The 14,678-nt window shown below is 37.7% G+C and overlaps 1 protein-coding gene across 2 annotated transcripts; it reads right to left on the bottom strand.

Annotated features, from left to right (window-relative positions):
• Positions 1-132: 132 nt before the first annotated feature.
• Positions 133-13,912, bottom strand: cmc1 (C-x(9)-C motif containing 1). Of its 2 annotated transcripts, none has more exons than XM_061950871.1 (4): positions 13,781-13,912; positions 11,284-11,376; positions 676-766; positions 133-498 (listed from the first exon to the last, which is right to left on the bottom strand). In XM_061950871.1, exons 2-4 carry the CDS (start codon positions 11,369-11,371, stop codon positions 378-380), a joined length of 300 nt encoding a protein of 99 aa, XP_061806855.1. In that variant the 5' UTR covers positions 11,372-11,376; positions 13,781-13,912; the 3' UTR covers positions 133-377. The 2 variants fall into 2 exon arrangements, with proteins under 2 accessions (XP_061806855.1, XP_061806847.1); XM_061950863.1 differs by lacking the exon at positions 13,781-13,912 and adding an exon at positions 11,642-11,774.
• Positions 13,913-14,678: the final 766 nt, after the last annotated feature.

The following is a 14,678-nucleotide window of genomic DNA, read 5'->3' as shown; positions in this document are numbered from 1 at the left end:
CTAACATCTTTCAAATAAAAAACACCATTAATTATATTGCATGCATAATTCACAAAAATTAATGTGTGACATTGGACCTGAACATTTAAATTATATTTACATAACCATTTGGGAAATAAGACAATAGATGTGTGAATATTTACACACTTTTAATGACATGAAACATGATCAGTATACTTGTCTGTGTCTTTTTTTGTTTTAAAACACATAATTGATATTTAGTCCAATGTTTTTATCTCCAACAATTGTAGGTCAATGTTTTGCAAAGATGATGTAGACATGCATTGTTTGTTTGATGAAATACAATTCTTGCCTACGTGGGTTCCTGTGACATATGTCAGCCCTCAAACAGAAACACTGCAACAAAACTGAGGTATTTACATACTGGTTGGGAGTTTTTGTTTCCTGTTCTTAGCAGGGATCCCCGTCCTCTCAAACTCTGTTCTTTCCTGGATGTATTCCTGCTTACATATCTCATAAAAGGCCGGGTCCTTGTAGCTGGTGAAGGACAAAAAGGCAAGGGGAAAAAAAACAATCTTACTGGAATATACTTGATCATGTGACAAGATTAATGTATGGCTGTGCTACTGAGACTTAAAGAGAAGTGTAACAACACAAAATGTAACAGCACAAGGGTGCTGGCACTGTGTGAGAAGAAAACTGCTAAGTACTCACTGTTGTGTCAGACAGTCCTTCAAGGCGGTGTTCTCCTCTCGGCACTTCACCACCATCAAGAAACCTGTCTCTTTGCAGCAGTGGTTGAAAGCTGGAGAGAAGAAGAGGTGTAGGAGTGAGATATTAGATGGAAGCAGATATTTAGTTTATTTGCAAAAAAGGCTAAAATTTGTATAGTGAGCACAGCAAAGACTCAATTTTGTCTCACTAACACTATTGACCACAAACAAACATTTACAGTTTAGTCCAGAATTATTTACACCCTGACCACATGTTTTGTGATTTAATGAATGAATATATGTTTCAATGATTTCACTATTTTTATTTTTTATATTCTTTCCAAAGCAAATCCATGTAAAAAATTATCAAATGTATGTTTGTTTTTTTTCTCAACAAACAGCAGAGGCCACATTAGTATTAAGATGCATTGCACCAACCATTTTTACTAAAAGGAGCCAGATTGCCACCAAAAGTAGCAATAATGACTGTAAAAGACAGTAACATGACACATTAAAGGACTCTTAGACTGTTGGAAAATAGAACTCTACAAGAAGGAACAAATGCAGATGTTCTCAAAAATACATCTCAACAAAAAGTCTGTCTACACATGTGAATTTTTTAAAAATGTCTACATAAAATGACATTTACCGGCTGTCGTGGGCATTTTGTCCAAGCCAGAAAAAGCAACCACAGATGTCTGAAATATCAACAATAATGTACGATGACGTGTGGAGATGGGAATCTTTGGGCACCTCACAGTTCCATTACAATTCAGGAGCTACGATGAGATTAAAAATAGAATATTGTTGCATCTTAATTTATGTACATTGATGATGCATTTTTACATTTCTTTTTGTTTCACGAAATAAGCATTCATGACCTGCATATTTTAAAAACAGAGCATTTGTAACAAGAAACAGTTGAATTACATTTCTTAAATTAATGGATTTATGTGCAAAACTGGAACAAACAGTAAGTACCCTATAATAAGGAGCTGGTTGGCTGTCTCGGTTAAGTGGCTCGCTGGGGTCAGCCACATTTTACAACTGTCTACATTACTTTATTTGCAATAAATAAATAATTGATTATTGACGTTTACCGGTACTAATCGATTTTACAATCGCCCATGTTCGAATTGTCTTTTAATTGTTGCTTTACCTAATTAAAAAAAAAAAGGTATGCTGCTTTTATTTTTTAATGAGATGTACAGCGACCTTGAGTTTCTTGAAATACACATTACAAAATAAATGTGTTAATAATAATAATAATAATACCTCTAATGGCATGTAAGTATCTTTTAATTTAAGCGCACATTTACACGAAGGCCAGGAAACAGAATAAAAAAAAACACTTCAGCCACCACCATGCCTACAGAGTCGCCCACTCTGGTGGTGGGTGGAAAGACCGTTGCCGCAAATTGGCAACCACGTCAATCTGTCACAGGCCTGCTGTGGCTCCAGATGTAGCGTGTACCGTATTTTTCGGACTGTAAGTTGCAGTTTTTTTCATAGTTTGGCAGGGCTCTAATGCGATTTATATATGTTTTTTTCCTTCTTTGTAATGCATTTTCGGCAGGTGCGACTTATACTCCGGTGCGACTTATACTCCGAAAAATACAGTAAATGTAGCGTTAACGGAAAATTCAGTGTAGGAATATAACAATAAACAATATGAATGATAACCGCGATAAAACTCCCGACAGTTAGTATTACTGTTTTTATTTAAAATTATCGAAAATTCAACAATATAATATATATTAATGATAACCGTGATAATTTTGGTTACAATTACAGCGATATGAAATGTTCATATAGTTACAACTTTGGCGGGGGGGGGTCTGAAAAACATACAATACTGTGAATCCATCTTTCAATGTCAATATAAGATTTTCTTCTCAGAAATACGGTGGATATAACAAACACTTTGTTACTTGTAAACATGTGGTAAAGCAAAGTCTTTGTAATAATGCAAACATTTGAATAAATGTTTTGTTGAAGTATAACTACACTTGATGATGGCATTGAAGCAATCTTAAACATAGGTCAGTGTTTATTACCATGGAAATGTTATATATGTTCAAAAAGGGCATATTCGGAATGAGAATAACCCAGAACAAAATGGGATGGCGAGGGACCATTGAGGCTTCAGTTGGGCATAGAGCTTGCTGAGTCATTCCAAACATAAAAAAAAGGTCAGCCAGATCCACTGAATTTTGTTTCGGTATTTAGGAACGCTAACAAAAGTGCCCTTCCATCCCCTTTTAGAACAACATGACATCATACAGTAATTACCTTCATCAGTATGGTTATCACACAGGCACTTTCATCAGGATGCACATGTGAAAACACTGCAAAAGCAATTTACAAAAGCAGAACAGTGCGACTAATCTAATCAACCAATACCTCGCCCCCGTCCCAGGGTACTAATAGAGGATTGCCTCTGCTCAGCGGCTTTACTCACGTCAAATGTACAAGACGATCGGTGAACGAGCAGAGACCTTACTTTTAAAACAATAACTCATACGACTTAAAAAAATCATAATCAATAGGCTTACAATTTAGAGGGTTTAAAAGGTAACAGTCATTTCATTCATTCATTCAATATACAAACATATCAAATTGATAATGAAATAAAGTGCTTTATTTCAAGAAGCGTAGCTTTTCCATGAATATGGATACAAATGTCCAGTTATGTCTGACATTAAATTAAAACCCAGCAAGAACACAGCTGTGTCGATCTCAAGAAAATATACTCCACATTTGGTTTGCCCATCTCTTGGTGAAACATAAAAGCACAGACTAGAGCCCAGAGAAGGCACAAACATACACATTGTGATTATAGAAGATAGAGGCTGGAGGTGTGAAAACGAGTGGGACGAGAAGCTAGTCATGCGGGCGGGTGTGTGGGTTTGAGGGTTCCGTTCCCCATGTAGCTCTAACGCTAGAAGCACGCCATTCAGCACTCATCATTTTTACATTTATTAAAAAAAGAAGCACTATTTGCATGCAACTCATGTGTATTCTCTATCCACTATTCAGAAAACATCAGTAAGGTGACACAGTGAAAAAAACAGTTCAGCAACAAGTACCAAATGTTAAAAGGAATCCAAAAATATAAAGACTTCTTTATGGTACAGCGTCTAATGCCAGCCTGTTCCTACACCTCACGTCAACAGCAACGCGAACCACAGAGCTGAGATAGGTCGGCTTATCACTTCCATTGTCTCTGTCCTGCAAGAGCACCAAAAAGTCAGTAAAAACTAAAAGTGACTGACTGTAGGTCTGCGCCGATAACACAATTTCCTTGACAATATGTGATCCCTCTATTTATTGACCGATTTAAGCACAAATGTAATCAATTTTAATAATAATTATAATATTATTTTATAATAATAATGCAAGTGCCATATTTTCCCAACCATAGGGCGCACCGGATTATAAGGCGCACTGCCGATGAGCGGGTCTAGTCTGGTCTATTTTCATACAAAAGGCGCACTGTATTATAGGCCGCATTAAAGGGGTCATATTATTATTTTATTTTTTTTAAATGGAAAACACTTTCTTGTGGTCTACATCAGGGGTCACCAACCTTTTTGAAACCAAGAGCTACTTCTTGGGTACTGATTAATGCGAAGGGCTACCAGTTTCCATCCATCCATTTTCTACCGCTTATTCCCTTTGGGGTCGCGGGGGGCGCTGGAGCCTAACTCAGCTACAATCGGGCGGAAGGCGGGGTACACCCTGGACAAGTCGCCACCTCATCGCAGGGGCTACCAGTTTGATATTCAATTAAATAAATTGCCAGAAATAGCCAATTTGCTCAATTTACCTTTAACTCTGTTATTATTAATAATTAATGATATTTATCTTTGTGGAAACACTGATCATCTTAATGATTCCTCACAATAAATATATATAGAAACAGATCAATATCAATATGCAACACTTTATTTTTATATTTTCTCTAAGTGCACATTTTAAAAATATAATAACATTTTTAAGACAGTCTTGTGAAATCACAATATCCCATTTTAACTAGCTAGCCACATTAACATTTTTTAACAAATCATGAATTACTTTGCACCATGTTTGTACAAATAATTACTCATGTAAAATACAAAAGACAACTTTCAAATTTTTAAATAAATCATGTCACACTTTGAACTGGACACCAAATCTGTTATCTGTTTCTTTGTCAGTTAGTGAAGACCAAGTCTTTAAAATATTTTCTTGGATTTTCAAATTCTATTTGAGTTTTGTCTCTCTTAGAATTAAAAATGTCGAGCAAAGCGAGACCAGCTTGCTAGTAAATAAATACAATTTAAAAAATAGAGGCAGCTCACTGGTAAGTGCTGCTATTTGAGCTATTTTTAGAACAGGCCAGTGGGCTACTCATCTGGTCCTTACGGGCTACATGGTGCCCGCGGGCAGCGCGTTGGTGACCCCTGGTCTACATGGTCAAAATGTTGCATTGATTATGTTTTATAGACCATCTTCAAGCTGCTTTCTGACAGTCACTTCAGGATCCGCCGTTTTGTGGGCGGTCTTATTTACGTGGCACACCTTTAGCAGGGTCTTTTCCCCGTCATCTTTGTTGTAGCTGTGTAGCGTGCAAGGATGGGTGTGGAAGACAGTCAAAATATGGAGCTAACTGTTTTAATGACATTCAGACTTTACTTAAATCAATAACAGAAATAACAGAGCAGCATCTCCTCATCCGTGGCTCACTAGTGCAATAAAACGCCAGAAATGTGTCCCGCGGAAAACCGTTCGACCGGAACTCTCTAATAACTAAAGTTCCTTGGGTGAATAATGTAAATTCACTACACTGGTATATTTTAGCGCTTTCATGGCGAGTTTACTGACAGACATAAGTAAAACCTTTACACTACTTTATATTAGAAATAGCAACAGCGGAGGATGAATGTCCCACAACAGGAAGATAGAGAAAAAGAAGAAGCTCAATCGACTACGGTGTCGTCATGGACTACAAAGGCGGACACGCACAAATTTTCAGGACTTATGCAGATCCCAAATACAGATCAGCAGGTACCAGAAGATAAGAAAAGTTATTGCGAAACAAAACGCCAGATAATATGTCTTACCTTATACACACACCATAATAATACTCGTATGTTGATCCACAGTACAATCCATCAAGCGGTGCGGCTTCAACGCTTACCAAAGTCGAACTAAAACATTTTGATAGATTTTTGAGAGTAATGTGTAATGTTTTGAATTTTCAATGGAACATAACATTTTGGTGTTGTTTACTTGAGTCATATTGCAGTCTACACGTATCTCCTATGTGTCTCTTATGTAAAATAGCTTTGAGGTGGGCAAGCACAACCAAAATTATTCCGTACATTAGGCGTACCGGATTATAAGGCGCACTGTCGAGTTTTGAGACAGTGAAAGGATTTGAAGTGCGACTTATAGTCCGAAAAATACGGTAATCCTACGAAGGTATTTGTTATTCGTATTTTTTTACCATTGTAATTGGAAGGTAAAGAACTTTTGATAATCCTAAATAATAATACAATAGAAAATGGATTTCCACAATGGGACATTTGCATTGCAATCTCTTTTTTCCTCCTAATTGTTGTTACCCTGCGGTGCATTTTCTATTATGTTGTAGCGATTGATAAAGACAGTCACCAAGCGGAACTTCCATTTCATGGCTGCTATCGGCGCTATCTTCACCACGACAATCAAGTTGACCAACATTTGGCAGAACAATTTTTTGATGCACTTCATCTTCAACTCCTGCCTCATCAATAACCAGGGGTGTAACAATTTATCGATGTATATTCCTTAGATTCAACTACATTGATATGTGCTTAGCCAGTTGGTCATCCGGAAGATAGGTCCAACATTGTTTTAAAAGGCAATCGATCAATTTTATCGATACTTGTCTATACTGTCTTGAATGTTGAAAATGTGCTTTTATTAATTCAACCTAAAGTGTTGGTTTCAATTTAGTCCAAAAAATTTTAAATCTATTGGCAATTAATTGTTGTTTACTTGCTTGTATGTATCCATAATTCATTTATATATAATTCCCTTACAATAAAAAACAGGAATACAGAAAACTTTCCTTGCAGTCTACAGGGCTGGGCGATAAGGCGCACCTAAAAACCACAAATTTTCTCAAAAGCTGACAGTGCGCCTTATAACCCGGTGCGCTTTATTACGATTCATTTTCATAAAGTTTCGATCTCGCAACTTCGGTAAACAGCCGCCATCTTTTTTCCCGGTAGAACAGGAAGCGCTTCTTCTTCTACGCAAGCAACCGCCAAGGAAAGCACCCGCCCCCATAGAACAGGAAGCGCTTCTTCTTCTACTGTAAGCAACCACCCGCCCCCGGAAGAAGAAGAAAAAACGCGCGGATATCACCGTACGTTTCATTTCCTGTTTACATCTGTAAAGACCACAAAATGGCTCCTACTAAGCGACAAGGATCCGGTTCATAAAAAGACGCAATTCATAAAAAGACGCAATCTCTCCATCCGCACACGGATTACTACCGTATTTCACAGCAACTGATATTCCTGTGAACCGCACTGTGGAACGGGAGCACGTACGGTGAATATTCGCACCACAGGGAATGAGAAGTCATCCTTCACTGTGGTTCTAGCTTGCCATGCTAACTTCCACCCATGGTGATATTCAAAAGAAAGACCTTGCCAAAAGAGACCTTTCCAGCCGGCGTCATCATAAAAGCTAACTCGAAGGGATGGATGGATGAAGAAAAGATGAGCGAGTGGTTAAGGGAAGTTTACGCGAAGAGGCCGGGTGGCTTTTTTCACACAGCTCCGTCCATGTTGATATACGACTCTATGCGCGCCCACATCACAGATGGTGTCAAAAAACAAGTGAAGCACACAAATACAACACTCGCCGTCATTCCGGGTGGATTAACCAAAGAACTCCAACCGCTGGATATTGGTGTCAACAGGGCATTCAAATCACGACTGCGAACGGCGTGGGAACAATGGATGACCGAAGGCGAACACACCTTCACTAAGACGGGCAGACAGCGCCGGACGACATACGCCAACATTTGCCAGTGGATCGTAAATGCCTGGGCAGATATTTCGGTCACAACTGTGGTCCGAGCTTTCCGGAAGGCAGGATTCACAGAACTACTGGACAACAACAGCGACACTGACTCCGATGACTTCGACGAGACGGAACCGGCCATTTTGGATCCCACGCTTGCGCAACTTTTCAATTCGGACACCGAAGACGAAGAATTCGAAGGATTTACGAATGAAGAATAACTTCAGAAAGTGAGCGCTATGTTTATTTTGTGTGTTGTGACATTAACGTTCGAGCAACATTATGTTGCTATTGCTCTACACCATTTTGAATTTTACTATGTTTGTGATTGCACATTTGCGTACATTTTGGGACAGAGTTGTTAGAACGCTGGTTTTCAATATATTATTAAAGTTTGACTGAACTATCTGACTGTTTTTTTGACATTCCCTTTAGCGCAGCGTAGGCGCGGCTTATAATCCGGGGCGGCTTATTGGTGGACAAAGTTATGAAATATGTAATTCATTGAAGGTGCGGCTAATAATCCGGTGCGCCTTATAGTGCGGAAAATACGGTAATTGAGAGGCTTTTGGAGATTTTTGTTTTAATGTGTCTGACATGAGGTTTCCATGATAGTTTACTATCAATTATTACTTCCAAAAATGTATTCTCATTTACGATTTCAATTTAAGTACCATCAATACTAATTTTCTGTTCAGACGTTATGTTGCCATTTCCAAACATCACTGTCTTAGTTTTATTTATATTCAAAGGATAATTTTTTTGTGATAATTTTTTTTTTTTACTATGTTTAGTTCTGTGTTTACTGTATTTATGAGCTCATTATAGTCATCACTACTGTAGAATATATTTGTGTCATCTGCAAATAGTATACATTTCAGTGCTTTGGATGTTCATGTTTAAAGTAGGACTGGGCGATATATCGATATACTCGATATATCGCGGGTGTCTCTGTGCGATATAGAAAATTACCCACCAGGGGTGTAACGGTACGTGTATTTGTATTGAACCGTTTCGGTACGGGGGGTTCGGTTCGGAGGTGTACCGAAAGAGTTTCCACGAACATATTAAGCTAAGCTAAAGTCTTAACAAATCTTCCTTCTGCCTGTCTCTGTCAGAACTCTACACAGCACCCAGCATTGTCCCACCCACACAACCATCTGATTGGTTACATACAGAGCGGTAACAGCCAATCAGCAGTGCATATTCAGACCGGTAACAGCCAATCAGCAGTGCGTATTCAGAGCGCATGTAGTCAGTGCTTAGTAGGTAAGCATCAGGCAGCGGACTCTCCCCAAATTATAATAAACACCTCCCAGTCAACTACTAGTAACATCACTATGAGCCCGTTGACGTTCTAGAAATATAAACTGCAGCTCAGCTCGCTCGCAGTCCTGGCTTGAGGTGAAGGCTAATTCGCTTTTAGGGTAACGTGAGCTCATTTTGCGTTGTGTGTGCGTGTGTGTGTTACGGACAGCAAAGCCCTGTCTGTCTGTTATTTCACTTTACCTTTTTCTGTGTTGATTGAGCTGTGTTGAAGCCGCAAAAAAGGACAGTATGTTAAATGAAGAGTTTCTGTCTTTGATAGTTGATATAATAATGTAACTGCATCATAAAGCCTACATGAACTCCATGGTGTTCGGGGATGAATAGTCTCTCCTATTGCTATTGTACTATTTTTTCAGCTATAGTTACATTACCGTAATCATTAGTAATGGAGCAGCCTAGTTTTGAATGGCAGGGTCCCTGCTATCACATGTTGATAAAAATATAACATTTACATAATAAAAATCAACTACAGGCTTCCCAAATGCTGTAATAAATTACGCATGATGAGTTGACTTGAAACTGTTTAATGTTGCACTTTTTATATGTAGAAGAAAAGTTTTGTCATTTTATTTAATCTGAGCAACAACTGGAGGCAGTTTAATGTGGATTAACGTGGGCAGAATTATTATAGTGTTCCCAATGTTAAAAGGATAAAGCCATTGTTTACAAATTTGGTAAATAAATAACCAAAAAATGTATAGCTTGTTGTTTTCTTACTGTACCGAAAATGAACCGAACCGTGACCTCTAAACTGAGGTACGTACTGAACCGAAATTTTTGTGTACCATTACACCCCTACTATATCGTGATATTCAAGTATACATTCTTACGCAGTTGCTTTTAGCTGCGGGCATTACACTGCATGCGTTTCCCACTCTTTCTTGTCTCTCCTTCTCACAGAGACGTAAAACAAGCGCACCTTCTTACATACGTCACGCGTGCAACGTCACACGCTCCTGCGGAGCAGAGAGGTAGCGACATGGTAACGCTAGCTGTGATGCTAACGGTGCGGTGCGGGTGGTAATACGAGAGAGAGAAGGCGCGAATCTGGTAACAAATGGAGGAAGAATTAATTCCCAAGAAAAACAGCACGGAATCCATCTTCTGGCGGTGGTTTGGCTTCAAGCGGGAATATGTTGAACTTTTATGCGGCAAAAGCGTTGCTACAAAAAGTAGCAGCACTGCTATTGTAGCGTCATTTGAAAAGTCACCCGCTAGAGAATGAGGAGTGCTTGAAACTCTGCATGTCAACATCTCCGTTCGGTGCCACACCAACAAAATACCGACGCAACTATTTCCAGATCAACACCGTATGAAAAAAAAAATCAACAACAGAAGGAGATAACGTCCGCAGTAACCTACCACATAGCGAAGGACATACACTATTTGATTTCCTATTATGCAGCTCATTTTTATTGGACAGTTGTTGAAATATTGTGTGTGACATCATGCACAAAAGTGCACTTTATTTGTTTTTAACTAATGTAGGGGCGTTCTGTACAAATAGTACACTTTAATTTAGTGTTGTTTTGATAAGTCATTTTGGTGACATTATTCACAAAAGTGCACTTAGAGCTTGTTTTCTCTGACAATCTTGCACTTTCTGTTTTGGATTTTACATGAATGTTTGTGCCACTGCTTAGTAACTGTTTAATAAATACAGTTTTGGTAAATTGACTTAGTTGTGATTTCCCTCTCTGCATTAAAGTTTAAAATGAGCATATATTAATGCAGTATGAACAAGAATGTTTTAATGTAGACACATAGAATCATCATACTTGTGTGACTATATGCATCAAGTGTTCATTCAAGGCTAAGGCAAAATATCGCGATATATATCGTGTATCGTGACATGGCCTAAAAATATTGAGATATTAATAAAAAGCCATATCGCCCAGCCCTAGTTTAAAAGGGTTTCTGATCGTGTTAAAAACGCATTTAAAAGGTCTTAAACAGTTGTTTATGCTCTAATTATGAAAATATTTAATGAATAACAGTCCTCCTTTGCTGTGGTATCTCCAACATGGCCGACTTCCGGGTTGGCGATGTTACGTAAAAACGATATAGAACGGTGGATAGTTTCTTTTAACTTTAACCCAAATTAAGGAACAAAAAATATGACTATTATTGATTCGTCTGTTGCATTTGGATTATTTGTACGTCTTGGAGGTTGGGGACTGCTGCTTTGGTTAACTATCACCTTAGTTGACAAACACACCTTGAACTCTGTCGGCGCAGATCTCCTTCGCCTTCTCCCTCATCAGTTTGGGGATGAGGACGTCAGTCTCCACATGTCTCAGGTGCATCTCCCCTGGGAGAATAAACAACACACGGATACATTACATCTTGTTAGTACTTACAAAGAATCTCATAGACCATTCAAATTACATATATATTGAGGACTGTGACACACATATGGAGCATCATTTCCGGCTAGCAACATAGCTTGCTCCAACGACAAGCCTTTGCCTAAAGTTCCTTTCTATCAAATAACATAGTTATATGCATCTATAACTCTAGCTAAATACATGTCATGCGTGTAACGTTGAGTTAAAACCTACAAATAATTACCCTACCTTTGTTGACGGCTTCCATTGCGGCAGAGTCGTTCAAAACATTGCAAAACACAGACAATGTGACCTCTCTGGCGCACTAGCCTTCAACTACTTCCGGTGATTATGTAGAGAACTACAAGTCCCAGAATCTCTGTCGCGCTCTGTTCAAGCGCGATACCTGCTTTTTATTGACATCTATGGCTGCTTTTGTCGCCACGCGAGCTTTTTTAGTTACGTTTGTAGTACACGAAGTGGGCATTTTAATTGTGAAAATACTGATATAGATATTTGAATAAATGTTACAGTTGAAGGTATATGTTAGTTGCACTTAGTGTTCAACTTTTCACTCATACTGTTATTCCTCATTTTTTATTTATATTACAGTTGCCTGTATTTTAAATTTATATTAACAGTAGCCTGTATGCCTGTTTGCGTATATCAGTTGGATTTTTGATTGAATTTTTATTCTAATTTAGATCCAAAAGAATTACGGTACATCACAATTTATTTATTTATTTTATTTTTATTTTTTAATTTATTTGTATTATTTTAAACATAAAAAAACACAAGATACACTTGCCATTAGTGCATCAACCCAAGAAAAACCCTCCCTTCCCCCATCCACACTCATTTACACAAAAGGGGCTGTCTCTTTCTGTTATTAAAAACTTCTGGTTCCTACAATATAGAATAATACAGTCTGCAAGGGATACAGTCTTTAAAGCACACATGATTGTGTGTGCTCCTGGTCCACTAACATTTTCATTAATTACTATTTTATGTAATTGTTCTTATATTGTTTTACTTTCTTTTCTATCCAAGAAAAAGTAATTTTTTTAATTTTTAAATTTTATCTTTTTAATTTTATTTTTATTTATCTTATTTTATTCCACTTAGAAAATAAAAAAAATAAAAAAAATAAACAAAACAAAACAAAATCACAATTTATTTGAACAGTTCAACTCAAACCATAGACCAGGGATGTCCAAAGTGCAGCCCAGGGGCTATTTGTGGCCTGCAGATAATTATTCCTAAGTCTGTGGCACATTTTAAAAGTAATATTATGAAAAAGAAAAACATTAAAAGTGGAATACAAGAGCAAACATACGTAATGTAATAAGTAAATGTTGCAATATTGACACTAATAACACAAAGCGGTCAAGTACGCTGTTTTTTTACTTTAAGACTGTCACTGCTCAAAAAATTGTAAAAATCTTTGACGGATAGATCTGCAGTTGATCTAGAGACTTAACCGTTAAAAATCCAAATAACCCATACTGATTGATGACTTGTTTTTGAACACTCTTATGAACCCCCAAAATTTCTTGGGATTTTTTTAAAACTGTCATTGCTCAAAAAATAATGAAATCAAATTAATGGTGTAAGGCAGGGGTCCCCAAACAGCGTCCAAAATCCGGCCCGCGGGAAGTCCTGTCCATCCATCCATCCAAGTCCCAAGATTTAAAAAAAAAAAAAGAAAAAAAAAGAAAAGAAAATTGTTATTATAATTTTTTTTTTAATCTGTCCTTTCTAATTCATTTTCTACCGCTTTTTACTCTTGGTGTCTTCTAGCCGCTCAGGCAAATCATATTGTCTAAAGATGCATTTTTCTATCGATAACGTGAAATCATCGCACTCGAAATATACATATACATATATATATATATATATATATATATATATATATATATATATATATGTATATATGTTACGTTCCCAGATAGCTTAGAGTCTAGGGATCGCGGGAGAACGCAACATAAAAGTGTATAAACCAAATGAGTTGTAAATTAAAGACACAGAAGCCAAGAATTGAAAACCAAAAACTAGTGTTATTGAAAAGTAACCAAGAGGAGGGGGGGGGGGGGATTACAACAAGACAAAACACTAGCCTAGTTTGGGAATACAGGTGCTGTCAAAGAAATGAACAAAACATATCAAAATACACCTCTAGAAAATAAAAGGTAAGCTGACTAACTGAAGCCATTTAATTAGCACAAACCAAAAACCTACCTATCTACTCTAGCCAAAGAGGGGGTCCAAAACATACAAGGGTGACAGCCACCACTAAGCCTGGTGTCTCTATACACAAACAAATCCTACGTGTGTAGTGTATAGAGGCCTCTGTCTAACCTTTCCCAAGACTAGGCTACAGATACTTACAAAAGTTGAAAGGTAAAACAAAAAGAAAGACTCAAAAACAGGTGGCACAAGTTTAGCAAAGAGTTTAACAAAAATGATTACAAAACAAAATAGCATCAAAGACAAAGTAGCGTCTCTCCAAGCTCCACACAGCATGTCAGAAAAAGAATCCACCTTGATCCAGTGGTGAGCATGTGATTTTAAACAGGCTGGGAAGATGAATGGTGGTCCGGGATTGGCTGGCTGATTAACAGGTGAAACGAGGAGCAGCTGGGATTAGGAACCGGTTGATTGGCAGCAGAGGCAGTGAATGAGTGTGACCTGTACAAACAAATAGAAGAAAAAACACAAAACAAACAAACCACCTCTACGTGGAACGTAACAATATATACATATATATATATATATATATATATATATATATATATATATATATATATATATATATATATATATATATATATATATATATATATACGTTAGGTCTGGAAAAAACACAGAGGCTATATCATCGCTACAAGCCTGTTTCGCAGGTTTTAGCAGGGAAACCGGTGAAACAGGCTTGTAGGGATGATATAGCCTCTGCGGTTTTTTCCTGACCTAACGTATAGTCCGCTCTATCCCGTTATTGAGCACTGTATAACGGATAAACCACAGAAACCTCAACGGTATATATATATATATATATATACAGCCCGGCCGCCGGCCAAATTTTTTCAACCCAATGCGGCCCCCGAGTCAAAACGTTTGAGGACCCCTGGTGTAAGGAATCATTTACCTGTTTAAGGCCCCAATTATATCATATATATGAAGGGGGAGTCAGAAATGTGAAAGGGGCATCACGTGTGCTTCATCATCCTCCAGCACTCTTTTTCTGTGCTAATACAATAGTTACATTGCCGTCTTCATTGAATTTGGT

The sequence above is a fragment of the Nerophis lumbriciformis genome, linkage group LG04 (genome assembly GCF_033978685.3).
Source record: "Nerophis lumbriciformis linkage group LG04, RoL_Nlum_v2.1, whole genome shotgun sequence".
In the NCBI taxonomy this organism is placed as follows: Eukaryota; Metazoa; Chordata; class Actinopteri; order Syngnathiformes; family Syngnathidae; genus Nerophis; species Nerophis lumbriciformis.
Note: the sequence above shows the minus strand (reverse complement) of the source record. Positions and strands in the feature narration are given on the sequence as shown.